Here is a 26,511-nt window from a genome sequence, read left to right as displayed (position 1 = left end):
CGTCGAGTGAGAAATCAACTGAGCAGCTCAATCGATATATCAATTGCATTAGTAATATTAGCTGCGGATGTTTTATCAGTGATTTTGGATGATGTTGTTCACCTTAGGGTTACCTTTATAGGCCTCAATTACAAAGGGCGTTCACATCCTTACGATTTGCGGTGTAGGAGTAAGTAAGGATCCTGAGGAACCGTTCCTTACCATAAGGTTCCTCACCCGGCAGTCACCCCACAAGGCGCAAGGAGGGCCTTCTTACGTAAGACAACTTTATAGAGGGGATTTTGAGCCTCTCCTCAAGACCCTTACGTAAGGTGCCATAAGACTACTCCGGGAGTACTTTACAGCACCTCACGGCACCCAGCTTGCCATTCTCACGAGCGTTGCCACGGTTTTCTCCCACCAGCCGCGAGGATGATAAAAAAATCTCTCCATGGGACTCTAATGGGGAAGTTTCTCATCATGAGCGCCTCGGCCACCCCATGATAGTAGGGCACTGCCCTCAGGGCAGGGCAGTGAAGGGAGTGTATGTGTCCAAACTTCAATCCAATTTTGATTATCAAATGTAGAAATCCCGTTTCTATAATTCATCATCAACGACGTTGATTCAACGTGTTTAGTCTTCCATGGTGGATCTAATGTCTGTCTTGTCAGATATTTGTGATTGTATAGCCACGAAATCATCTGAGATGATTCATATCAGTTTGAACTTCGAACCGAGAGGATCTCGAGTTTCTCTTCGGGCTCTGATGTACATTCAGGCGACTGAGCGTTCGTCGAGTCGGACGATTTTGATCATTCTGTAATAGAATGATCAAAATTATTCGGAAATAATTTCCGCCGCAGCTAACACGATCCTCGTCGGGATCGTTTCATGTGGTGGTAGCCATGAGAATGAGGTCGAGGGAATGAAGCTCGAGTGCACTCGCGGAAGAGCTTGGCGCGCGGCGTCTTCCACGCCGGTTGAACTGGCGGGCCGCCAGTGGCGGCCAGACTGGCCGAGCCAGTTACTGGCCCGGTTTCCGTCGGAAACCATCAGGCTGATGGCATCAGCGTCGTACAGTGCAGGGTACTGAGGCAGGTGTTCCGTAAGATGAGCGATCGCTCCACACCTGAATCAGGTGACCCTATGATGTTCATAGGTGCATGTGAGGTACTTACCAAGATCATAAGGTTGCTGTAACTTACAGCCTGTAAGGAAGTTGGATCATCCAACTTGGATGCTGACTGGTCAGAATATGTAGTATAATATAGTAACTACACGGCTTTCCTACGTGATTATTGTTTCAGTCTTGTTGCAATCCATGTCGCATGGATTACGACAACATTACACACATGGACGGTTTATGATGGACCATGTGTATAATCAACTCAAATCAGCGGGATACGATGATGCATAGTTGCATCACGATGAATCATCTGGCCGATACTAATATCGAAATTCAAAGACTCGACTCCTTTATATGCTGCCTCATGACTTCCGTCTCCGTTATATATGCCATGGCGGCCGGCGACCTCAAGCGCGAAGCTGAGCAGAGTCTGGCTGCTCGCGGCTGATTGTCAATGCCATTACACCCCGGTCTCGATCATAATGAGTCTATAATAGCTGTGCTGAAGGCCTTCCCGAGACATAGACCTCTGCCACGTAGTCAAAAACCTCCGATCACTGCCGACTTGATGCAACGCTTGGGCGAGTCCATGGCCAAAACGTCAGACTACTACTGCTGGGCCATTTGTGTGCTAGCATATCAAGTCATGACACGAGTCAAATCCGAACTATTCTCCTTTAAAATAAACAACGTTTTGGTGTCCCCCGGGGGCCACTATCTCTACATCAATTTCTTTCAACGCAGGAATTGGCAACAAGGACATACTATTCAACTCAAATGTACTTGCTCGACTTCGTCTCTAGCTTGTCCTCTGAACGTCTTCGGCACGCTACTGGGTTATAGATCGCGAGGAGCTTCTCATCTCCGGCATAAGCTTCACCACCTTTGTCGCCGACAAAGGCACCGACAAATTGTCGGTGCCCTTCCCGTGATCGAACCCCATCGAAGGATGTGCTTGTAACTTACAAGCTTCACTGGATCTCGCTTACAAGTTGTAAGCGAGATCCAGTGAAACTGAGTTTCGGTGGGTCTCTTTTACATGCAGAATGGTGTACCTCGCACACATCGTCGATGTGGCATCGATCCCCGGTAATTGCAAAGTTTATACTACAGTGTTCACACTACTGTAGTTTAAATTAGTAGTAGTGTAAACTGCCCAAAGTTTAGACTTGAGTACAAAATACTCACTGGCAGTGAGTCACTGCTCTCACGAGCCGTGGGCCACGACTCGTGGCTCCTGTCTCACCGTCCTATCTCACCGTTCAGGTCAGTCCGCAAGTTGCGGATCTGAGCCAGGATCGCGCCACACTACTCGATAGCATCTGCAAAATATTCGGTGCAGAGGAGACCCAAGGCTTGGGTCTCCTTAGGGAAGGAACAAGGTCTCAGCAAACCCCAACTTTACTCAAGGACCTAACTTTCCAAGTGAACATACTAGATACCATCCGGTATATTCATCCAGTGGATGAGTCCCCTTCAGAAACGCTACTCACAGATGCCATTACATAATCAATGACGAATCAGCTTAGGCATAGGCCCTGATAATAATGAGCCTGCGACACCAACTGAATTTGTTAATGAATAACTGGCAACTGGTTGAAAATAGACAGGAAGACTAACATATTTCATGCGACAGTATCATATTATCGGGTAATCATCGAATGACCAATGAAGAGAAATAGTTGTCTACTGTATCGCTATACCTCGACTGAGACTCGTTCACTGAGAGGATCAATCTACCTCAGGAGACGAGCGACGGCTTGGTCCGCATTAACACGGCCAAAATTAAGTGAAGTCTTGCCAGTACTGTCCTTAACACCTGGAGTTGCGGTCTCCTTGAGAATGCTCTTCACAGTTCCAGGACTTAGAGAAGAGTCTATACTGTAGAGTATTCCAGCTATGGCTGCTATGATCGATACAGACGCTGACGACCCAGAAACGTGTTCGTATAGAGGGTCCAACGAGGTGGTCAATATATTATTCCCAGGCGCGGCGATGTCAACGTAAGAGGCAAAGCTGCTCATGGGATCGAGCCGCATCCCAGTCCTGCTAGTAGCAGCTACACAGATCACACCTCCAGCCGAGGAGCTCACCGCACATGGGTAAACGTCTGTTCTGATCTCTTTTCCATCATTACCGATAGGTCCAACAACAAGGATCCCAACGTCGGAGGCCTGCTTTACCATGTCTTTGAAGCATGAATTGGACGTCGCCAGGGGGGCTACGATAATTTTCACGTTGTTCTCCTTCCTGTGCTTGATAATGTGATAGAAGGCCTTCCTCATATAACACAGCTCGGGGGTTACATATATAGGCATGAGCCGCACGTGGTCTAATATCCCGGCGATCCCAATTTTGTTGTTGGTAACGGCACCGAGAATTCCAGCGATCTGCGTGCCATGAGGAGTTCGAGGGGCCGTATCGGTATTATCATTAACGACGTTATATCCGGTGATAGCATTGCCTTGTAAGTCTTCGTGCTTGGAGTCTAACCCTTGATCAATCAGAGCAATGGTGACAGCTTCTCTCCTGCGGCCAGACTCAGCCAGGCGCTTCCAGGCGGCCGGTATAGAAATGGCCGTGAAGTAAGGAGACTGGTCGATGAACCTCGGATCGTTTGGATCCGTGTACTCTCTACCACCGAGATCGGGGCTTCCACCATCCCACATCGCAGTACATGTGATTTGGAGGACCCCGTATAAGAGAAAGGCAAGATGGCGCATGCTGAATTTCAGCTGAAAGGATACTGAGGTTCCGAAATCCTCGTGATAAGAGAATAAGCTGTAAAGGATACACAATCACACGACTGTGTACGCGGGAAACATAAAGCTAATGCTCCGCTACTAATCTGCCTGTCGCATATCTCTCCTTCGGTTGCGACAGCACTTGTCTCCCAACATGTCGAGTTCACACGTGGATCCCGCTGAGCTTCCTCCAGATGGTGCCCAGGCCGAGATAGCTGCCTTAAAACGAGCCCCTATTTCCGTTCGAAAGTGTTGCTCATGTGTGCCGTCATTTTTTCACGCGACACGTTAGTTACATCTGTTAGTCCGTGTGACTCACACGTGCCGACTAAGCTAAATTTGACAACTCAATTGATCGGCAAGGACCACTCGACCAAACTTCATACTTGGCATAAAGGCTATATGGCCACCCCCTGTGATCGCAACAACGTTTCAAGGGATTTCACAGGTGCAGTCTAACAAGTCGATCTCAGAATTGCCCTTCTCTATTGAAGGCGGTTCTTTGCATGCGAGAGCGAGCGTCCGGGGCTCTATGATGCGACTCTTGTACTGGGCCGTACACACGTGCAGCGGCGACCGGTCCACCATCTTGCAACTCGGCATCACCGGCTGTACTCGTCTAGCAGTCTAGTATTATAACCAGAGCGATAACCAACAGGTGGGGGAAGACCAGGAAAAAACCCTTGCACGATCAGTATTACGCAGAACAAAAAGGTAATACATAGCGCGTCTCAACTAGGGTCCTTCACACCGCGTCACGAGGGGGTGGGCGCGCTTTTCCGGGGACCCTTCCCTCCTAACGCACAAACTGCCTGATGGGTTACCTGTTACTGACAGGTGAACCATCATAAGCTAACAGGCTGTTAGCTTATGGCAAAACAGCGAAGCCAACCATCCAGGATCGAACTATTCAAGCCCCGTATCGTAGAATTACGTCGCCGTAACGGGTCTTGCGGATATGCTGAGGACAAACGAGGATTCATAATTCAAGTCGCATAAATGTATTTCATGTGAATGTGCATCCGTAGACGAAGGCTTCGTCACGAAGCCGGCTTGGCAGTTCCGGACGAGCCTGGGAGTAAGACGGACGGAATTTGCAAAGGAGACGAGTGACAAATGCGAAACCGAATGTTACTCTCTCAGTGGTTCGGTTGAATCCGAGCCACAAGAAATGAGTTCAACAATTATTTGAGCTACCGTGGAGTGCCTTACAGCGAATGTTTCCGCAACAATTCTAAAAAGGCAGTTCGGCACCAACCGTAAAGTCGTAAGGCTTCAACGTAAGCTTAAGCTGCTTACGTTACGAACACCATAACGTAAACCGCAAAAAAAGTTACGCTGCCTATCTACAGTCTCGTCTCACTCGTATGCGGGTGGTATGCCTGTTCGAATACGCAGTTCTAGAAGCTCTGAAGCCTCGAGTTATCTTCGGATAGTATATCTCAACATCTACGGTATTCGTTGATGTGAGTTACAAACACAATATACAAGTATCAGGAAACAAAACACTACATCATGAAACGGCAAACTGCCTTCGCCGAGATAGCTTTCGGATCTGAGCCAGGTCCGCGCCAGATTCCTTCTCGATAGCATTTACAAGATACTCGGTTCTGAGAACACCCAAGGCCTCCCGCTGGAGATTCAGAGCGTTGGATAAGTCAGTTCATCGACTTGAATTCCACAAACGCGCTACTGTAGCTGACCAACTCATCAAAATGTTCACAAACTGACAAACCCACCGTAGTTGCAACCCCCTGTTCTTCATTTGGAAATAAGGAAGACTGACGATGTTCCAGCCGAGGGACCTGATAAGAATGCCAGCACGTTATGCAAGCAGTAAGACTGGTGAGTAGACAAGAACCTCAAGATGCGATGCTTCAGCTTAGCCTTCGCAGTAAAGTTCTCCGTACCCGCGTAGAAGTGAGTGAATCCGTCAGCCTCTAGCGCCAGACTGTTGCCAACTGCATAGTCAACTATCTGAGGGACATGATATAATGATATCTTTTTCCACGAGTTCACTCAGTGGCAATATTAAAACAACCCACTCACTGTACTACAAGTAAGCATAGCCGTTACTGACCAAACAATGATATAAATTCGAGTTGGGTGAATTCATGCTTGGAGGACCCAGTCTCCACATTTCTGCTAATATCAGATTCAGCACGCGGAACGAAGAAGAGCCCATCTGGCTATAACGACTTGAACTCGGACGCTCACCCCCCAGTCTATTTCAAGTAAGGGTATTCTAGTGTCTGCAAAATATGATGAGGATGGCCGATCATGGGCCGCGCTCATAATACTGCATCTCGAACGGACACTTAAGAGCCACAGAAGAACGTAAAGCCAGCGTTATTTGGTGATGTCGTTGGCTTGCATCGCTAGCCGAAAGCATTGCGCGCAATGACGCTATCACTGAGTGCTGATTTCCACGACTTGAACGCACCGCTCCGTCGAGGAAACGGAGCCATTTTCGAACAGATGTGCTCGGCCATGCATAAACCGATATATTATTCCGATATGGCACTACCCGTTCATTCATTTCATCAAGGCGGTATATCTTGGGAAGCTCATCCTCTTATGCCAACCCACTCACATATGTTCCTGCAATGACTTCTTCATGATACTCGAGCTCACATGCTTTCAGTACAGCTTTAATGGACTCTTGAAACTTCGATATCGAAACCTGTTCAAACCATGTCCTCGCTTTAGTCCTTACCAAACCACAAGGTTAGCGAGTGCATTCCGGTGACACTGTCGTATCACCACCAGAAGATGGCTTACCTTGAGATGAGCACTCGTGGCGGACACACCTTTGCGCCCCTCAGCATCCACCTACAATAACAAACGTTAAACTACACAGAATAGTGGAATGACTGACATACAATCTGCTCGGCATCTCCCATGAACAACAAGACATCTCTCGGGAGGACTGCGCCACTTGCTTGGAGTGCATAACCACAGGTGAGAATCTCATGTAACTAAAATCGACAACGTCATTGCTTTAAGTCGCAGCAGATGGAGTTCAACTTAACGACAACCTTCTACGATTGCAGGTGGATATTCATTTCATAAAGCTCTTCTCGATGCATGCCTATTTTCGATCGCTATATTACATACTCGACTACACTACCTCACTCTGCTATCTACTTTAATTCAACTATCACCTCGCTGTGTTAAACTAACTTTACTATTATCGATACTCAAAGGGGCAGTTCATCCAGTCAACATCATTCAGTCGATACGGTCGTAGTGGTCGCCGCGGATATTCCGAACAATGGCTGCCGTTTTCGTAATACTTCATTGTTATAGCAGCACTATGATGATGCCCATTAATGCCGCGACAGCATCAACGAGAGCCAGGGGTGTCCCTCTCACCTGTGGAAAACTGAATTCACCCCGTCCCTTCGACGCGTACCGAAGCAAATTGAGGAGAAGATCTTCGTGCCTGAGCATATCCGCAGGTCGAGACTCTCCCAAGGCGAGCAACACAATGCTGTGGTCAACTATGATGCCGACCTTCACCGCATGTCTCACCCTATATGGCCCTTCCCCCAGTCTGGTATGACCAGAGCATGCATCAACATCGACAGCTGGAAGGGCTCCAGAGAAGATAAGTGCCCACAAATCCGCCGGACGAAGACCTCTCGTCGACTACTCGAGAGAGCGTCTAGACGGGCAAGCGAGCTCAGGCTTTGTATCATAAGCTGAAGACAATATGTTTCGTGCGTGTTCACTTTTGATATTTTCCTACTGTAAGACTGTGCTCCACTGTAAGGTCAACATCGGGGATCTGTGCAACCACTGCATCAGCAATGGGATTAATTATACCATAATCAGCCAATCGAGTTCGTGCCAATGCATTCAAGGTCCTAGCCAGTGAGGGGAAATCACCTATTTCACAAAGATGTGTCGCGAACAGTCAAGACTAGCTACTATCATCGAATTTGGTAGCCCTGCATAAAGCTCTGGTAGTGGCATCATCCAGCGAATCCAATTTCGACAGATCATTCAGCAGCCTTCCCACCTACAAGTCGAACAACTCATCTCGAGCGATCCAAGGACCAGAACGCCACCACGGGGCCTTACCTCTGGTGCAGCGAGAGAGCCTTGTCCGTGTACCAACGATATCAAACGGCGATTTACTCTATTGGTCACAGCGAATTTTCTAAACCGGGCCCGGACCATCGCGCGGATAATAGTGCGCATTTCCTCTATCGTCAACTGATCCATCACCGGTAACAACAGGGAGTTACAGTACCTGCTAGGGTACTCGGCAAGCCCACGAGCTTCCAAGAGAACTCACGTATTCCACGTCTTCAAAGTGGCGGCCTTATTTCGAGAAACTTGGTCGAAAAGGAATCTGAAATTTCACTAAGTCGACTATAAATTATTTTTTCCATACACAACTTCTCGAGGCGTCATTGTTGGACTATCTTGGAGTGTACTCATCTGGGAGCTGAAGTGCAACCGCCTATACAGCAGTCGTTGAGGAGACCACCTCCGGAGAAGCGACGACATCGCAGATAAACAAAGGACAAAAACAGGGCCATACCACACATTTCCCGAAACACGGGATCGACAATGGCTGCTTTGTCGAGTAAAAATATCTACAATGTGCGTTCGCTGGTGACTTGTCCTGGCAGCCTCGAACACGTGTACTACTGTGCGACACGCGTGGGCAGAGTAAACCACTCTTCCTATAACAATGAGTAGTACTCGATAGACACCTTTAGGAAACCTATTTCGCGGTTGAGGTCATCAACCTAGCCAGTGAGAATATCACATTCAGGGACGATGACATCAATCTTGTGATAAATGAATGCGATTTCACGGATAACTACATCAAGTCCCGGTGGAAGTCTCGATGATACAAATCTACACTGTACAGCCCTACAACTCATTTCTGAAGCCAGATATATCATCCCCACAACATCTCCACATGATGGCGCTGTGATAGAGTAATGATACTCCTTGAGTACGGGCCGAGCAGCAGAGATGCTCACTGCTGCCCAAGCCCAGTCTAGTCTGGGGCTTACGCGTATATACGATGTGCATATGCCCCCCCAAGTCAAAATGCTGGTTCACGCACTCAACGAAAAACAATCAACATTAGTACCAGAGAAACTACGACGATCAAAAATTCTACCAAACTGAGCGATCCGAACATATCAAAATCGTAAAAATCATCCTCTCCACATGCAACCTTTTGGTAGTCAAAATTCGATTCATTGAAATAAACCAATAATCACCAGAAGTGGAGTGTCACAAAGCATTGAGCTCGTATAATATTATCAGCCTCCTATGTTCGAACCGCTGCAGTAGAAAAAAGTTATATAAAACAATACGACGTCCCACTTCATCATCGTCTACCCTTCTCCTTCACCTTCTCCAGTAGCTCTCCATCTCGCGCGATCACACCATGCCTCGAAATCTTGTTCGTCGCCGTAAGACACTTGTTCTGGGCAGTCCACGGCTCACAGACGAGACCGATACCAGCGAGCTTCTCAATAGAGGTAAGCCCCCCACTCTCGTGGCATTCAAGCAGTGAGTTCATCACCTCTTCCTCTGCCCTTGGATTTCGAACCAGGTCCTACATTGAAAATGGTCAACAATTTCCCACCGACAACTATCTCACCTGGAGCGAGCCAAACTCCACTCCGTATGACTTAGCCCATTGTACCAGATTGATCTCATTCACTTGTACAAGGGCAACTGGTCTATCGAGTGTCCCGTCACCGTAGGTCATAATACCACCATTAATAGCATCAACGTATTGGCTACCGCCATAAATGAGCTCCATATTCTCCATAGCAATATATTCTCCACCATGAAGTTTCACGAGGTTCTTCACACGGTCCATGATACCGAGAGAACCGTCGGGGTACCAAACCCCAACATCACCCGTGCGAAACCAACCATCTTCTCTGAACGCCTCTGCGGTCTTCTCGGGGAGTTTGTAATATCCATCAGAAATCGTCAAGCCTCGGATGAGTACCTTTCATGTCAAACTCAAACAAGTAAGAAAGGGAAATTGCAAGTCTTACCTCCCCTCGCCCGAGGCACGGGTTTCCTCTAGAATCCTCAGTGTCAGTATTGAGGTACGGTCGCCCACGTTTATCAAGGACTTCCGGTTCACCATCAGGACCAATGCAAGACCGCAAACTGATCACAGCTCCAGGTACCTACCATCCCGACAACTACAGTAGCGAACAAATACACAGATGACCTCACCGGAGGACCCACAACACCTGGGCGGAAGTCATATTCCATCTGGAGGGTCGCTCCAGCGCAAGTCTCGGTCAAAGCATATCCTTGGATAACTTGGCAACCAAAGGCAGTACGCACCCACCTTTGTACTGTCGCAGCTAGGGGCCCTGAAAACCGCACTGTTGGAATATATAATCGCTTTCCTCAGCTGGACTCCGGAGTTTTCTCAGTTATACAACGAGAGCTCACATACGAATTCGAGTAGAAGTGTAACGACACAATCCCAAAATTTATTTCTCAATTTTCAATTTGTCACCAACACACGATATCGAAAATAGTACAATCTAATGACATTATATTGGTTTCACCCATGACATGAAAAAAACTAGTGAGAAACATATTTCACGACTACTGTGTAGCGCTAATACCGACCTCTCACCGAGTAATACGCTACTTCACGCAAAACGGTTGAAACTCCAATGATATCGGATAACAACAGGTTCTACAGTAGTTGACTATATGCATATTTTCTCACAGGAAAACCGAAACTGACCACCATCAACACTCACCTCCTCCCGAAAGGGCAATAACAACGTTGCCACCAAGTATATGTTTAAACTTGTTAAAAACTAGCATGTCAAAAACCGGCGTATACCTTCCTGCCTCCATCGCTCTCGCCTTCCACCTGAGCCACCGAGCAATACGTCACCATAGACAACGACCCTTGGGTCTTACTCGAAAGCATTAGCGACCAACTGCTGCTTCCCCAAAGGCTCCTTCTTAAGCTTAGCAGCAGCCGCCTAACAAATCGTCCATCACTACCGTTCGACCTCATAGACTGACCTTCATAATAACATCATAAATCTTGGGAACTCCCATAAAAAGATGAGGTTTGAACTCCTCTAACGCTCCAGTAGGCTGAGCCCCAGTTTGGGTTAGGGTCTTGGGATCAGCGTATCTAAACCGGGGAGGCTTTCACCACAACCAGCCGGACCTTGGCGACTCACCCAATACGGGCCCCCATCGACATCACACCTATCTGGACCGCCATCTCGAAAATGTGCGCCAGAGGGAGATATGCCAAATGTGTGAAGTTGGGTGGAAGTGCCTACGGTGAATATCACAAACCTGATACCATAAATTCGACAACTTACATGAGTCCCAATGGGCACCACTGATGCCATCACAGCAACAACCGTCTTATGCCTCATCATCACCCCCTTGGGCTTCCCAGTCGTACCTGACCAGACACCTTCATAGAGAGGATAACAATCAACCCAACTCACCACTAGTGTACATTATGATAGCAAGAGAATCTTCGGTCGGCTTCACAATGGGGTACTTCTCAATGAGGTCCTTGCCAATGCTGATGGCCTCCTCAAACGAGCACACTGTAATTTTGCTGTTCTTCGACACCGAGAGCGGCTTGCTGAAATACACGAGCAATAATCATTGCTATCTCATCCTCCAAGGACCCACCAGGCCTCGTCAGCAGGAACGGCCTCATTAGTGTAAATTATGTGCTTCAGTGAGGGCATCTCCTTACTATAAGCAATCAGCCTCTCCACGTTCTTCCTGTTACATAGCACCTACAACAACACATGTAGGGCCAATTCCCAGCCTCCTTCCTCACCGTAGTCCCACTGCCCTCCTGAATTGCCTGTGCTACAGAGTCCGGCCCAAGGGTACCTGATTCAGCGAAATTAACAATGAAAACATCAAATCTAGTAGTGTTTACCATATACAGTGGTAACTATCATGTTCTGGCTCCACGTACCAAAGGCTGCCTGTGCCCATTCAGCACAAGTGTCCTCGTAAATTACAAGGGAATGGGGACCTGACGACGCGACCAAAATTCCACACCATACCGCAATACAAAAACCAACCTTGAATGTCTCGAATATCGCCGCTCGGCTGAGGGGTGTTCCCTATACTCCTCAAATACGCCCCGAAGGATTTGAATCTCTCACCCATCTCCGCGTAGGTCACCCACGTAGTAGGACCAAACTTCTTTATAGGAAACCTGACAATCGCAATACTAAACACAATTACCCTCTTACTTCAGCACCTTTGGCCGATGTCTTTGAAGCCCTCAAAGAACCTCGAGCCTTGCGCCGGGTGGGACGAGTACTTCCCAACTGTGTGTAGTATAATGTCCAAGACTGTTCTAGCTTCTGGGTCCCACGAACACACTGGTTTCCAATTCTTATAACCACTTCGCACTCGACCAGGCCCTTCTCGAGAGTTTGCGACCTGCAAGCGGGAACCACCAATTTCTGGATCCACGATAGAAGACGAATCGGTCATAGCCTAACAACTCGACGAACGACTTAACGATGACCGATATTCTTCCCCCTTCACTCACCAACTCCTCCACTGGCTCCGAGTTGACAGAGTTAGCAACGTTCCTGGGCTTAGTGAACATCCACATCGGGCCAAGGGTTATCAGCCACACGCATACGTCCAACAACTTCAACACACCCGTTGCAATGCTGATGCCCACTGACATTTCAATGCTGACCAATGTGAGTAAGAAAGCTGATAAAGACGATGTAGTAGTATACTACTAACACAATAACAACGGAGTGCTTCAAAATGCTAGTCACGCACTTGAGAAAAATCAGACTTGAAACGATGAGTAAATTGCTCTATAGTGGAGCACTCAGCATACCTTATGAGAAAATTTCACACGAGCACTCACAGTTTCACAGTGAAATCGCACTCGACAACCTACGAGACTAATTGAAACCTTACACGACTAGCCACCTAGAACCGCCAAAAAAAGCACTGACCAACGTCCTGTGAAGCTAGTGTGCTAGCTTCAGGCACAGCAATGTATTAGTCCTACTGCAACACTCATGATAATCATTGATAGAAACTTAACATTACATGATGACGCCACACGCAAAGTTTTATATTTCCTTCGACGTTGCTATCTCGATAACTATAACGATACTTCGTTGAAATTCAAGACAGCCGATAACACAACTCAACAAGCCCTGGTGTGACTACTACCCTACTGTTACTATTATTATTACTAGTATTACCGCTACTACTACTACTACTACTACTACTACTACTACTACTACTACTACTACTACTACTAGCGCCATACCCTAGGATGCGCCGTTGTTCTTATGAAACTCCACCGGAACTAGAATACTGTCGACGATTGACACACACGGCGATTGAATTGCATCGAGCTCGCCCAGATTGTCAAAGTGAATTTCTTCAGAACAAGACTTGCGAGTCCCCGTGTCCACCACCATGTCGTGTTTACTATGGCACGTAGTACTATGAGCACTCAGTAATCGAAATATACCAGTTAAAGGTAATACAAGATTCTAACCCAGTCAGGAGCATCACCACAACACTCTTCACCTGTTAGGTGCATGTTAGGGCACCGCAACCACCCGAAGCCATAAGGCGTCACTATGCGTCTCGGGACGGAGGATTCTGATGACGCCTATCGTAGTGTCACCGGTCTTGACGTCTACAGCGCTCTAAAGGCCCTGTACTGTCTCTGGAGCGAGCCAACCTCAGTGGCCCCAATCGCCCTGGGAAACGTTGGAGATGATAGTTCACTTGGCATGAACAGTAAACGCGCTGTCACGAAAAAAACGAAACATGTTTCACGAAATCAGCGGAGCGATGCGGAATGAGCATCGTCAATCCAAGCCTTTCCCCGCCACTCAGAGTCAGTCTCACATTTTACAGACGACTCATCGTAGCCAAGCTAGCAGATGAGCGTCGCATCCAAGTTTATAACAGTATCACTAGTCTTTGGGAGGTTGTAGTAGCCTCATGGGCGGGCCTATCACTCAAGTGAGCTTTCCTTTCCTAGTTGTGGTCAAAAAGTACTCACGTGCTAAGTAAACGGCTGCAGTGAAGATTGCCTTGTGAATGATAACTGCAGATGGCTGTTATTGATTTCGTCGACAAGTTAACTTAATTTCTATTCTTAAATGGGAAGGAAGGACGACAGACGCAGTCGGAGTAAAAGCCACGAGAATAAGTGGAGACCGCCCAAGGAAGAATCCCCCAGTGACGATGAGGGCGAAAATCAAGAGCCCGGGTAAGCAGACTGGAAACATGATATCAGTACAACTGGTAGTTTTCAACAGGTTTTTGGGTAGTCTCACTGCAGAGGAGCGTTTAGAGTTGGAGAAAAGAAAGGTGGGCCCTGAGGCCATCGCCATTGACGGTAGTGGTCGTCGTCAGGATGAAGCTGGGCTGAAGCAGTATGCCAAGGCGTTTATCGAAAAGGAAAAGAGAGACCAGTGGGAGCAGAATCGTGATAAATCCAACTTTGTTTTCTGATATCCCTACCAAATTTCTTCCAGAAAAGTGGCAGGAACGCCGCAGTCATCGAGCTGTTGTTGCTGCTAGTGCCAAGGAGGAGCGCGTGATGAAGGAGAATTACGTTATCTATACAGGGGAAAAAGGAGAGGAGAACTATGTCGAGGGTAAGAGGTGTAGGAGTTTGCTGCACTAAGGGTTTGCCTCAGGTGAAGAAGCTGGGTGGTACTACTGTCGGCTTTGCAGAAAGAAGTCTGCCACTTTCGAGATGCTCGAGATGCACATCGGATCTAAGGTACTGCCTTTTATCGAGCATATCGGTCATAATATGGCACGCTGCTGTCGTCAGGACCACGCCAAACGAGTTGGCTGTCCTGAGTGGTATGTCGATGATGTTTTGCCTTCCAGGCCGGCGGGGGAATCGGTACTACCATCCTTTATTCGATCAAGAGTTCGGTTTGGAGTGGTAATATTCAGTCTACTTCTAATGGCAGTGCGGCAGTGCGCGGCTCTGACGACTTATACGCTACTGCCGCGGTCCGAGGGAAGGAGGGGGAGAAAGCCAGTGATGGTAGCAAGATCCTTGCCAGAGGGGATGTCTCTTTAGGCTGGCCACAGTGAGCCTTCTTATACGTGCTAGACTCGCCTATCGTTTCCCGTCACAGGTACCTATGTGTCTGTGAAAACGGGTGGTGGTGTGAGCTCTGCGATTCTGCGATGTGAGCAATTTGGGAAGGCCCCCCCCTTTGAGAATTTCCGTTGCTGTAGGATATGCGCTGAAGCTTCGGTTGAGTCCCATCTGCAAGGCCAGAGACATCAAAAGAACTGTGATGGCAACAAACTACCTCGGTAGTGTTTCCGTCCATCGCCCTTTGAGTACATTGTTTTCATCTAGTTACCGTCCTGGAGGCGGAGCGGAGCAAGCTAAGATTGTATTTGATGTTGATGCCCATCTTGGGAAAAAGAAGGTGGGAGCGTCAGCACTCAGGGGATAGAGCATCAGTGCTGCCAGGCGAGCTGGCCGCCGTATATAGACATAGTGGATAACGGAGAGTACAAGGAATGGAAATGTAGGGAAGGAGTGGTATTGACAGTGCTGGAATATTAACTCGCTTTCCTCATCAACAGAGCTCAGATGGTTCCTCATTACTTCAGGAGTAGACATGTATAGAACTACAGATTTCCCGAAATTTCTCAGAATCGTATGTAGACACCGACACATGTGGTTGACCATGTGCATATTTTTCTTATACTGGGTATTGGCTCTGGTGATGAAGTTTGGTCGTGCAGGTGGGCTCTGTGGGACTACACTTTGGGACGACGACTGTGTGGACCAGCATTTGGTCAGCAAGCGACATCAGAAGAACCTTGGTGGCAATATTGGATTCGTCAGGTAGTAGGGTTAGTACTATTCGAAGGATGATACAAGACTGCATTATATAGGGAAGGACGACCGAGAGTTCCAGCGGTCCACTTCCCACCTTCGGCCATCCCTCGACCGCTAGTGCAGGCGAAAAGCGTAGTGCCGCTACCCCCAGGGGGCCCTCGAGCAGGTAGGGCCTTTCTCATAGTGTAGGAGAGCCTCGGTTTTTTGGCAGCACCGAGAGTCGCGGTACCACCAGGAGGGCCGACTTCTTATTTACCTAGGGCAGGAGGGCCGACTGGTGTCCCGGGCTCGGCATGGGGCCGACCCTTGGGACATCAGTCAGCGTCTCCTCCGGAACCGCCCATGAGGCAGGACATGGCCCTAATGGACGAGAGGGCCATCGAGGAGGAAGAGGCGAGGCTGTTGAATAAGTAAAGGAACGCCTCAAGTGTGCTGTCGACTTGTGTTACCCATCACAGGTTTGAATTCATAACCGATGGGGAGCTGGTGTGCCAGCTGTGCTGTCACGATCTGGGCCGGATGGCTGAGTGTGACACCTTCACCACAGGAGAGCAGTTTGAGGTAGGCCTTCGCTGTCTCATTGGGCTCAAGAAGTCGGACTTGTTCTTAGAAGCATCGGCAGTCGAAACCCCATCAGCGGCATGTCCTGGCCCTCACGCAAGCCCATCTCGACTACTACCAGCTCTTTTGCGATACTTCGGGGTATAGGAGGATCTATGCGTACGTGCTGGGGCTCGGCGGTGGGGTCTGCCAGACTTGAATTTTTCAGGATGAACCATAGAACAGGAGAGATTGTACTTGACCAGTACTTCATGAGGGAACCTCGGAAGTTGGCTGAGGTGGGCAAAGCATATGCTGTTCTGGTCGGCTGGGTAGCTGTAGTTTGTTCAGATGCCCAAGGCGCTTAGTTTGATTCACGGCGTATCGGAGCTCCCGCAGGGCATGGTTATTTGTAAAGCAGTTCCCAAGGGGTAGTAGGGTCTGTTGCTGTCGTGGGAAAGTTTTCGTTGTTGCTATCAGATTCACTGGGTTTGAGTACTACCTGGAGGAGTCCCCTGGGAGACTTCAGTTCGACGATTGGAGGGTAAGCATCTGGGGTGGGGGGCAAGGGTAATTGCTATTTCATGTGTGCCAGAAAAATAAGGATAAGAGACTACCTTTATTAGAAAAGATTGCGTTGAGGATCCAAAACGGCGAGATGGTGTAGAGCCTTGGACGATGACAGAATCCCATTTTAACTGTTCCGAACATCTGTTGGGGCCATCCTTCTCACTACTACTATCGACATTGCGTGGTCAATCTCTTTTCTAGTGGGGGACGAGGGGGTATCCTGGCGATTGCGCAATGCGCATAGCCTCGATTTCGGGTTACGTCAAGTAGTGTGGTGAAACTGTCGATAGGACAGCAATGCTCAGAGGTAACCCGGGATCCTTCGATGCTGTTGTTGCTAAATCGAGCGGCCCTATGTTGGAGGAGGGTCGCTCTAGTCAGCAGGTCTATGCCTATCTGCTGTTCTCTATTGGAGCCACCTTAATCCTAGCGAGCCTCAAGGCCTTCATGAGAGACCCCTGTGAGCAAGTAGCTTCAGGATGCTGCCAGGACCCATCTGCTCTAGCACACGCTCTTACTCCATGTATGAGTCGTTGACAACCGATACAATGGAGTTTCACCCGTTTAACGTGATTGGGCGTAAAACTCGGTGAAAAACGCAATATTCGCGGTGATATGCAGTAGTTGTGGAATGTGTTTTTCACTACTGTTTTTCACTCCAATGATACAAAGAGACGCCTGGTTTCTAAATCACACTTGACGATGGTTTCCACTGTAAGCCATGAGTGCTTACAGTGGCTTATTGCTCTGGTCCACATTACAGTGTTGTCACTATACTTACAAGGAGACGCTTGGGTTGGCCTCTTCCATGGTCATCGATCATTTTCCTCTAGTCGAATCGATGCTCAGTATAGGAGGGTCTCTGTTACTCCCGGTCGGCGTTCGTGTTTCCTCTTACTATGTTCCCATCACAACATCAGCAATATCCCATTCCCCTACAACAGCAACAACAAGGCCGGCTGGAGGCATGCCAGGCGCGTTACTCGAGTGCGTATTCTTGCTTTTCTCCACGTCTTGACGTCGCCACACAGGGCGTCGGTACGAGGATGTGAGTGATGTTATTGGTGCTTTTACACTGAGTCCCCTCAGGGTGCGCCGTGTGTCTATTCAGCATGGCAGTTCCCAAACGGTTATTCCTCTATGGAGAAGCCCGATGAGGCCCATGGTGCGCCGCAGGTACAGCATTGCCACCCTTCTCCTCCTCTGCCTCTCCCTCCTCTGACGGCTCGGGGTCGGACTCCTCAAGTCGCCCTTGAGCAAGTCGACTATCCCATGCTCACCTACCGAGGGTAAGGCCAGTGGTCTTCGTGCCTCAACAGTCAGGGGAGTCGCATCAGTCCACCCCGCCACGCTACACTGCGTCAATCTTCTCCATCGCCGGTCATGGGACCGTCTGTTGGTTACTCTCCCCCTTCCACACGTACTGGCCTGGTCGCCCTAGGGTAGTGTGCGAGTGTCCTGTTGGTCAGGCTTGGCGAGCCAGGAAGCAGCCCCTAGCGGCTATTCGGCTGCAGCCCCGCTCGAAGGTGCTCCTATCGGTGGCTACAGTCCTCATCCCTTGAAGCGGTATGGTTCGACTCACTCCAATGCCCATTTACGATCCTCGTCATTCGTGAAGAGCAATGGGGTAGGTAAACACTTGGCTGGGTCAATGCTGGTAGGGTCAGTGAGCAGGTGTCTGTCCCACGTTCGGGCAGTGAGAATGTGAGCGATTATAGCGCCTGCCGTTTTTCCCCACCAAAACCGGTAGTGATTTTCTCCCTCATTCATAATCAGTGTAATTTGCTATATTTAGTATCCTGTTTTTACTGTCTACAAGCCAGCGGTAACGAGACGGACTGCGAGTATAGGAGGCATTGGCTTGAACAAGGTGTGGAGGTCTGGGGGGGACCTCGGCAATAGCAATTGAGTTCCCCAGGTGCACCAGTCGAGCCCTCTTCTACTAGAAGGGCAGGATGGGGTAGAGCAGTCGGCTCCCTCAGAGTGCCCTCCTCCGGCGCAGCTGCCTGTCCGTGGTGCACTCCCACCGCGAAGACCGAGTGTGGCTCATGCTCGATCAGCCACCTGTCTCACAGGGGCTCCTGTGACCCGACTGAGTTCTATGGAAAGTGTGGTCCGTCGATCCCGTATAGTGCAACCGACACCAAGGGAAGCGGGTGATCCCGGACCAGCACGTTTGTTGTTGGACCTCGATCGCGTCAGTTGACTTGGAATCGTCTTTGCACGAGTCAAGCCAGAAAATAGCCCCTAGTGAGCTCACTTTTGAGCAAGAGTTGGGCGCGGGAGAGTTCGGTCGGGTGTTCCGAGGCACCTATAGAGGAAGAGAGGTTGCTATTAAAAAGCTGAATTATGACAGTAGGAAGCATAGGGCGATTCGAGACGTGATGGGGACCATTCAGCAGTGTTGCAATATGTGTTCGCTTTCCTCAGCTGAGCTTGGGAGTTTCCTCACTAATTATAGAAGTTTATATGCGAACCTGGGTAGAAATGTACAGTAATCAACAACAATCTCACAAAATTTCCTCTCAGAATTTTCATGTTGTCACCAACATATGTGGTTGACCTTTTGCATATTTTGCCGTACTGCCATTCAGCGTCATGGATGACCACTTCTGGGCATGGCGAGCAGATAGTGAAGGATTTGGTCAGAGAAGTGGAGAGCTTTCGCCACTTGAATCACCCAGGCCTGGTGTGCTCTATCGAGGCAATACTATGGCAAATCTCGGCGACAGGTCAAGTTTCTGGGAGCTTGTCTAGAGCTGCCGCACCTTTGCCTCGTAACGGAGTACATGCCTGGAGGAAACCTCCACCAAGTGAGACGGCCACTCGTGATGGCTGTCTGTCTACCTTCAGTGGTAGCTCCTACATGTGAGGAAGGTTCGACTGAGTCGAGAGCAACGGCTCAAAATGACAGTACAACTGACTGGTGCAGTGGTAATCTGCCATAATATTCACGGAACTAGTCAACCAGCCTTAGGCATATCTTCATGCCCAGAAGCCGGTCATCGTCCATAGAGACCTCAAGACTATGAATGTGGTCGTAAGTGGTTCTCGCTTGAATGGTAGCAATTTCCATTGTAGTTGGATCGTGATATGAACACGAAGCTCTGCGACTTCGGCCTGACGGAGCCGATGGAGTTCAGTCATATCACGCGGAAAAGCAACGGGGGCTCTCCTCGGTACATGGCGCCGGAACTCTTTGATGAACGTCTCAAGGTTGGCGCTGCTGACTGCAGCAGTAGCGTCCGAGGCTGTGCTTAGATAACAGAACGTGTGGACATATGGTCCCTCGGATGCATCCTTATTGAGATTTTCGGGGGACCTCAGCCCTATGAAGGTTGCGAGTCTTTGAGGGAGCTCCTCAAGATGATGCTGCTCGAGCGGAGGATCCCCTACGTGCCACAGTCTATTAGTGTGGAAGTGCGAGGCTGCAGTGCTTGTCTTGTCCACACCTTAGTGTTAGGTACAGCGATTGATTAAAGCGTGCCTCATATTTCACGCTGCGAAGCGGCTACGGGCTCAAACACTCCACGAACGTTTCAAACAGGTGTCCAATATAGTCAGTGGCTGACGTTTCCAAGCATGAAAAGTTATACGGTAGTCGACAAGGCGTAGTGTTCGAAAATAGGGAGGTGGGATTTCAGTAGATTTTCCTGCCTGCGTATTATGGCTGACAACCCTTCCTGTCTGGCTTGTCCCTTCTCGGCCTCTACTCTGGTCCACAATTGGTACGAAGAACGCCTTGCTAACCAGCAGGCCCCTCAGCCGGGTATAGGGGATAAGCATCTGCGAGAGGTATACCCGGTAATCGGCAATCTCAACTTACTTTCCCTCTCAGCTGGAAAGTGAGATCTCGGATGTCGCTCGTGACGGGCTGCATGTCGTGACGAGGATAGGCCGTGTGAAGCAACGAGACACTTCGGGTGGGTGAATGTGGAGGCAGTGTGGGACAATATGCACATGGTCAACTACATGTGTTGGTGATGATATCAAAATGCTTGTTGGTTTCGGTACAATTTCACCCGAACTCGTAGATAGTAGTTAGTGAGGAAACAAAGAATATATTCCAACACTGTGTGGAGGTGTGGCCTGTGAGGAGTTTACGAGGTCAGGTGCGCTACTGTTGGACCCAAGATGGCGTTTGTTCACCTCTGAACACGCGGGGAGCTTTCGCCCGCCACCGGGTGGAGGGACCAAAGCTGTGGAGGCACGGCTGGTCAACGACGAGACCATTCCTGAGCTGCTGTAGAGAACTTCGCTCCGCCTGATTGAGTTGATGAATATGATCATTCCCTCAGATATGAGAAAAGACGGCCAGTCGCCGAGGAAGGCGTAGTTCCGCATTTTAAGCCTTATGATCGGCACGGATATCGCTCCTGGGATACAACCTCGGGAGGTGAGGATGGACCAGTGCACGCAACAGCACTTGTGCTTTAGTTGCCTACACTCCGCCAGAAGGGGTCGTTGTAGAGGAGGAGGCCCCTAGGGGTAGTAGATAGGACCTCCGATGATTTACGGTATGGGAATGCGTGTATTCAGGAGGCTTCACTACTCCGGCTGGGTTATCAGTTGAAGATGAGGCCAAGGCGCCGCATGGTTTAAAGGTGGGCTGTTTGACAGGGGAGAGGTATGGAGTCCAGAATCAACGGCCGCCTTACTAATATCATTCCGGCAGATATGTTCCCATCGACGTCACTGATGGGGATGTCAGCACTGCCTGCTTATCTACAGCGGTTCAGAGTAAGACCATCGCTCTAGCCCCGGCGGGGACCTATGGTGGCTCCTATCAGGGACGTGGTTGCCGGTACCAGATCCAGGCCTAGCCTTCGTTGATGAATTCGGAGGTCCGAGTTAGAGTGGGGCTCGATCCGCGATCATCTCATCAGGCAAACGAGCAGCCCTTCCCGAGATGGACAATGAGCTCTCCCTTCCTCTTGGTGCGGGATGTCAGCAGAAGCTCGCTGAGGATCTGGCAGCACGGGGTAGTAGAAGCTGACTGCCTGACGACGTGGATGCTTTGGTAGGCACCAAGTTTTACAAGACGACTACGCTCATTACGAGGGGGAGGGACCAACGACCTGGGCCGAGTAAGGTCTTCTGTGGAGAACAGTAGACTTGTCCAGTGCGCGTAGGTACATATAGAGACTTCTAGTGAGGGCGTGGTGACCATACAGCGACGAGGGTGCTTTTGCATGTCGCATTGGTTGTTGTTATGTGCGTCAAAACGGCGTTGTTTTTCTTAGTGGGTTAGAGCTGATTCCAATACCGACACAGATCTTGTCGAAATTGGAACGAAATTGACCAATGCAAGAAAGGACGAACTTTATTGCCGTTGTGGAACTGTCGAAAGTTGGACGCAGATCATAGTCAGCAACCCACTGGGTTCTTGAAATCCCGGACTGCATGTAATTGGTGAGTAAATTTATGCAAATTCGCTTGTTTTGTGTTACATATGGTTACCCTCGCATACACTGACCATCACACAGCGTTTTTCATCATGGATTTCTAGTTCGGTAGTGGCACTACGGTAGTGCCGAGTCAGCACATCACGTCATGTTCGAAATCCGAGCTAGCTTCTTGAGGTAAGCTAGAGTTCGTCCTCTAGATTTGCCACCTGCCCTGAATTTTCACTATTATCCCTGAATTCCAACAATAATAAATACAGACTAGCCGAGCCCATCGCTTTGCTCCGGTTTGTACATAGTTGGAAGATTTACTGCTGTTGCATTTTGGTTTGTGTGATCGATCAATGTGGCGTGAGGAAGGGGGCGAGATTGTGAGAATCGCACATGGTGAGCATTTATGTGCGTTTTGTACTAGCAAGTACAGAACCATTCTGACAGAACGTGTCGCGTCAAGTCTTATAAACTATTGCTCAACACTTTTCGCTCGCCCTGCGATACTAATCTGGGTTTTGTGCGGAATTTTTTGTGCGGGCCCAAGAAAAACTTTCAGGATCCCAAGAAATCCCCAGTTCCCGAGAAACTCAAGGAGTCAGGGTTTGTTATCCGGGTAATGGCTGTAATGCAAGTGCAATCTAAACTACGGGTTCCCCGAGAAAAGAAGGAACTAAAGGTGAAAGCGGAGAAAGGGAAACCCGAAACCCTACCCGAAACCCGACGGAGAACCTGAAATCCAAACTGTTATCGAGGTTCGAGACGTCAGTCATGTGAAACCGAAACCCGAAGGAATGGCCATACAGATCTTGGGCGCGGGAAAAAATTGGGTTGGGGGAAGGAAAACTTGGGCTCGAGGAAGATAATCTTGGGTCACCCAAGTTGGGTGTCCGAGAGACGAGGCGAACGTGCACCCGAGCCGTGAGACAAAAACGTGCCACTCGGCTACGTTGAGATCGAAAATATTGACCGGAATCCGTTCTCCTATGCCCGTCCGACTGCTCGCCTTGGTTTATGTATTTGACGTGTTGAAGTTCTCCCGAGGAGAAACTCTCAAGCTCGATGTGAAGTACGGAGATATTCCCAAAGAGAACTTTGGATTGTATCATACTCTGGTCGGCGAGAATGGCCAGGAGCTACATGCCCTCGTTGACACTGGGTCGGGTTCATTTTTCTTCATCTGGAAGGATTGGTACGAGAAAGCCAGTGGAGACTCCTGCAGTACTTGTTCCATGGGGTGTTACGACTGCTCGGAGCCTTGCTCTGTCGGAAAAGTGACGAGAACTGTTACTTTCGAGGACAAATACACGGTGAACATTTTTCAGCACAAGTCTAAATTAGCCATGGGTCAGGTGTCGCAGATCCTCACTTTCGGCCTGATATTCGACCAAAAACCTCCCATCAGTGAAGTTCCTCCGACTAACTCGATGGGTCTTGGCTATGATCCAGGTGACGTGAACTTCCCGTCTCTGATGACGCAGTTGAGATCATCAAAAACTATAACGACCGGGATCATTGCTCTCTACTTGTATCCTCCCGCTGATCCCAAGGAGGCATCCGCTGATGGAGGCCTACTCCTGGGTGGAGGCGATCCTGCATTATATGAGGGAGCATTGAAGTATGTCGGCTTCTCTACGGACGAAGAGTACACGGTACGTATTGACAAGCTACAAGTCGGTGATGGACATATAACCCTTGGAATCAATATGAACCTAGAGCTCGACACTGGCGCCAACTATCTATACGTTCCAACATTATACTATGACAGTCTCATCAAGGAAATTGGAGCTCAAACTGATAAGGCTGCGGGTACGCATGTCGACTTCAAGTTCGACTCAATAGAGAAGATATGGTACTTCCCTTGCCAATACATGGGCGAGTTGCCACTGTTGAAGTTTGGCTTGGGCCCTAAAGGCATAACTCCATTCACGATGACATACGCGAACTATGCCAGGAATCAATATGGTATCTGTATACTCATTATCGCAAAACAGGAAAAGAATGTTTGGACTTTCCCCGATCGTATGCTGATTGGTAATTATTTCGAGTTCCACCCTACTCTTAAACGAGTCGGAATCGGCAAATTGAAGCCGCGATCTTCATAAGCAATTCTGTTATTTTGTGGACTTCGAAATCCACGGTCTACCACAGAATGCCCTTCATTGTCGTTGGTCATCCTACGATCGCTCCGTGAGAAGACCTTCACCTGGATTCACTATTGTAGTAGCATGGTCCTACATATAATACTCAGAAGAATGCTACTCGGCGAATCATTCGTTTCATCGAGAGATTTTCTATTCGGCCAACGAGCCCGCTGTCCGCGGATTAGGACTTATCTTACACACTGGAGCTTCTTCTTGAGTTCATCATGAGTGCATCATATTTCCAAACAAGGAACTAAGTTCGGCCGCTAAACTTCAGCGACGAGCTCCAAGTGGAGATTGGATCTCTGAAATTCCGAATTCAGTGATTTTCTTACGAATAGGCCCTTAATTTCGTGATCAGAGAAGTTGATTTCGCTGTCAAGAACATCAGATTGATGTTCTTAATTCTCGAGCCAATCATGATTCGCCACATCAGAGCACGAATTCTTTGCACTGCAATCTATAGCTTGCGATGATGCATGAGAACATCTTATGGCATCGTGCAATCTAGGCCGAAACTCCTTTCTGGAAGTCCGTGAGCCCATCATTTGCGTGGGAAGCGCAAAGCACCGATCCGGTGTGCTGATTGATTCAGCAAATTAGTATCACGTTGAATCTGATTCAACAAAACACTGTTCTGTCGAATCAACCTGATTCAACAAAACAGTGTTTTGTTGGATCAGAAACCTCCTGTCGGGCCCTCGCTTACTCTATTCCTTCAAGTTGGCGAGGCGCGCATGATACGGTGGGAGTGGCGTTTCGCTACGTAGCTGATTTGAAAACATGCGCTAATTCCTGATTCATTTGTGGACCCAGCTCCCCAAGAAGCGTGGTTTCGGAGTTTGCCCATGTGGCTATTGTGGAAACTTTCCTCTTGAAAATTTTCGACAAAAAGAAAAGAAAAATAAGGAAAAGATTCACGACTCTAAACTCTAAAGATGTACGCTAGGTCCTCAGAGAACTGAGATTGAGCTTGAGATTGCGTAGTATCGATTTATTCGGGGGTCACATGACAAGCCGCGGCGATGAGACTTTCGTGACAGGCTGTCACTGACAGCTGTGAACATATCGTCCACATTGTGAGCGTCATTCGTATTGCTTGTACTAGTTTGATTCTTTGATCGGTGTTGATAGGAGATCTGGAAGTCAGCTTCCATCGGCAAGTAATGAAGATGTCCAAACGGTGACGAACGACAATAGCATGGCCCGTAGAACAGACGAGAGAAACTGCCAGCGACAGGACGTGTGTTGCTTTTAGAACCAATCACAGAGTTCGACATCTTCCGTGTTGAAGACGTTGTCGCTCCCCTACCTGAAGATCCGAATTTTAGTGATCCGGAAGCGCTCTTCTACCCACTACCCAAAACTATACGAACAAAGAAGGTGCGTTGAGTCGGGAGACCTATTCGGAAAACTACTGTCCCTCGGATCTTGGAAAAGCCCAAGACTGGATACAGGTTCTGACGAACGTCATTGTCAATCTGGCATGCCAAGGGCGAGCGGCCAAAGCTCGAGCAGCTTGGGCAGACGATTTCCTATCAGTTGCTAGCCAAGCCGTCGTCTGTGACAGCTTTTGGTGACCAACAACATACCTTTCATGCTTCCATACCTTACTTTTCGACAGCATATTCGCAAACTACGTGGAGTTGTTGGACAATATCAAGCCCAGTCGACGGGAATTCTTTTTCGAGGTGGGAACTTCCTACCCTCCAGACCGCCTGAATCAGGGCTGCGGTCGTTTAGGGGTGTCGCATAACTCTCCGCCGGTGTTGAGGAACCCCTCGCCGACATGCGGTGACCGATAACACGACACTAAGATCTTGAGCCAAGATGGCTACGGAACCTCAATACTAGAGACTTACTACGAGAAGCGTAGGTTCTAAGAACCATATGATTCGCCGGAGAACCAGGTTCCACCAACTCGCCAAGCTCATCATCAATTCATCAAATCACCAATCATCAATTTCAGGGTCTACTTTCATGAGTTTTAGCACGGCCGAGTTAATCCTTTGTCAACTTTGCCGAGCCGGCAAGGCTCAACGAGGAAGTTAAACAGCGTCGTACGACCTTGTATGAATCGGTCAGTGATCTCCGATCATCGTATGATGAGAGAGGATC

The 26,511-nt window shown here is 48.8% G+C and overlaps 8 protein-coding genes across 8 annotated transcripts; 5 read left to right on the top strand and 3 right to left on the bottom strand.

Moving 5' to 3' along the window:
• Positions 1–2,842: 2,842 nt before the first annotated feature.
• Positions 2,843–3,775, bottom strand: Pmar_PMAR002923 (thermitase, putative; the record flags this gene model as incomplete). Its single annotated transcript, XM_002768089.1, has 1 exon — positions 2,843–3,775. The coding sequence occupies one exon, from the start codon at positions 3,773–3,775 to the stop codon at positions 2,843–2,845; it is 933 nt and encodes a 310-aa protein (XP_002768135.1).
• Positions 3,776–5,363: 1,588 nt separating this feature from the next.
• Positions 5,364–6,753, bottom strand: Pmar_PMAR002922 (hypothetical protein; the record flags this gene model as incomplete). The annotated part of the gene is made up of 6 exons (XM_002768088.1): positions 5,364–5,460; positions 5,590–5,655; positions 5,712–5,827; positions 6,444–6,533; positions 6,632–6,682; positions 6,733–6,753. 6 exons carry the CDS (start codon positions 6,751–6,753, stop codon positions 5,364–5,366), a joined length of 441 nt encoding a protein of 146 aa, XP_002768134.1.
• A 2,456-nt stretch (positions 6,754–9,209) lies between these two features.
• Pmar_PMAR002921 (Long-chain-fatty-acid--CoA ligase, putative) lies at positions 9,210–12,576 on the bottom strand (the record flags this gene model as incomplete). Its single annotated transcript, XM_002768087.1, has 15 exons — positions 12,423–12,576; positions 12,126–12,310; positions 11,944–12,080; positions 11,796–11,894; positions 11,691–11,746; positions 11,537–11,646; positions 11,344–11,486; positions 11,212–11,297; positions 11,065–11,165; positions 10,901–11,015; positions 10,793–10,857; positions 10,627–10,742; positions 10,037–10,224; positions 9,486–9,845; positions 9,210–9,440 (listed from the first exon to the last, which is right to left on the bottom strand). Exons 1-15 carry the CDS (start codon positions 12,564–12,566, stop codon positions 9,210–9,212), a joined length of 2,136 nt encoding a protein of 711 aa, XP_002768133.1. The 5' UTR covers positions 12,567–12,576.
• A 1,436-nt stretch (positions 12,577–14,012) lies between these two features.
• Pmar_PMAR002920 (hypothetical protein) lies at positions 14,013–17,017 on the top strand. Its single transcript, XM_002768086.1, has 20 exons — positions 14,013–14,132; positions 14,182–14,233; positions 14,279–14,351; positions 14,401–14,523; positions 14,566–14,651; positions 14,706–14,780; positions 14,834–14,973; positions 15,022–15,075; positions 15,125–15,205; positions 15,252–15,324; positions 15,369–15,426; positions 15,647–15,749; positions 15,800–15,909; positions 15,955–16,153; positions 16,202–16,304; positions 16,354–16,463; positions 16,513–16,582; positions 16,635–16,714; positions 16,764–16,827; positions 16,879–17,017. Exons 1-20 carry the CDS (start codon positions 14,023–14,025, stop codon positions 16,948–16,950), a joined length of 1,836 nt encoding a protein of 611 aa, XP_002768132.1. The 5' UTR covers positions 14,013–14,022; the 3' UTR covers positions 16,951–17,017.
• Positions 17,018–17,150: 133 nt separating this feature from the next.
• Pmar_PMAR002919 (RAC-beta serine/threonine-protein kinase-B, putative) lies at positions 17,151–20,114 on the top strand (the record flags this gene model as incomplete). The annotated part of the gene is made up of 8 exons (XM_002768085.1): positions 17,151–17,321; positions 17,943–18,142; positions 18,515–18,599; positions 18,649–18,723; positions 19,586–19,666; positions 19,713–19,787; positions 19,831–19,893; positions 19,935–20,114. 8 exons carry the CDS (start codon positions 17,151–17,153, stop codon positions 20,112–20,114), a joined length of 930 nt encoding a protein of 309 aa, XP_002768131.1.
• Positions 20,115–20,416, top strand: Pmar_PMAR002918 (hypothetical protein; the record flags this gene model as incomplete). Its single annotated transcript, XM_002768084.1, has 2 exons — positions 20,115–20,292; positions 20,336–20,416. Coding segments are annotated over 2 exons (259 nt in total), but the record flags the coding sequence as incomplete, so codon positions are not given.
• A 103-nt stretch (positions 20,417–20,519) lies between these two features.
• Positions 20,520–21,966, top strand: Pmar_PMAR002917 (hypothetical protein; the record flags this gene model as incomplete). Its single annotated transcript, XM_002768083.1, has 10 exons — positions 20,520–20,648; positions 20,692–20,776; positions 20,966–21,098; positions 21,152–21,249; positions 21,291–21,341; positions 21,393–21,480; positions 21,529–21,593; positions 21,644–21,697; positions 21,740–21,835; positions 21,878–21,966. 10 exons carry the CDS (start codon positions 20,520–20,522, stop codon positions 21,964–21,966), a joined length of 888 nt encoding a protein of 295 aa, XP_002768129.1.
• A 1,269-nt stretch (positions 21,967–23,235) lies between these two features.
• Pmar_PMAR002916 (Candidapepsin-5 precursor, putative) lies at positions 23,236–24,354 on the top strand (the record flags this gene model as incomplete). The annotated part of the gene is made up of 1 exon (XM_002768082.1): positions 23,236–24,354. The coding sequence occupies one exon, from the start codon at positions 23,236–23,238 to the stop codon at positions 24,352–24,354; it is 1,119 nt and encodes a 372-aa protein (XP_002768128.1).
• Between the last annotated feature and the right edge of the window lie 2,157 nt (positions 24,355–26,511).

Source organism: Perkinsus marinus (assembly GCF_000006405.1).
Source record: "Perkinsus marinus ATCC 50983 genomic scaffold scf_1104296969090, whole genome shotgun sequence".
Lineage (NCBI taxonomy): Eukaryota > Perkinsozoa > Perkinsida > Perkinsidae > Perkinsus > Perkinsus marinus.
This window is presented reverse-complemented; position numbering and strand designations above follow the sequence as displayed.

What these genes read in the sequence shown, in the direction of transcription:
- Pmar_PMAR002920 (XM_002768086.1), top strand. Translation starts at nt 14,023, where the DNA reads ATGGGAAGGAAGGACGACAGACGCAGTCGGAGTAAAAGCCACGAGAAT. An exon ending in AGATGCACATCGGATCTAAG is followed by an intron (nt 14,652 to 14,705) that starts GTACTGCCTTTT and finishes TGCTGTCGTCAG; the next exon opens with GACCACGCCAAACGAGTTGG. An exon ending in CCCAGGGGGCCCTCGAGCAG is followed by an intron (nt 15,910 to 15,954) that starts GTAGGGCCTTTC and finishes GTTTTTTGGCAG; the next exon opens with CACCGAGAGTCGCGGTACCA.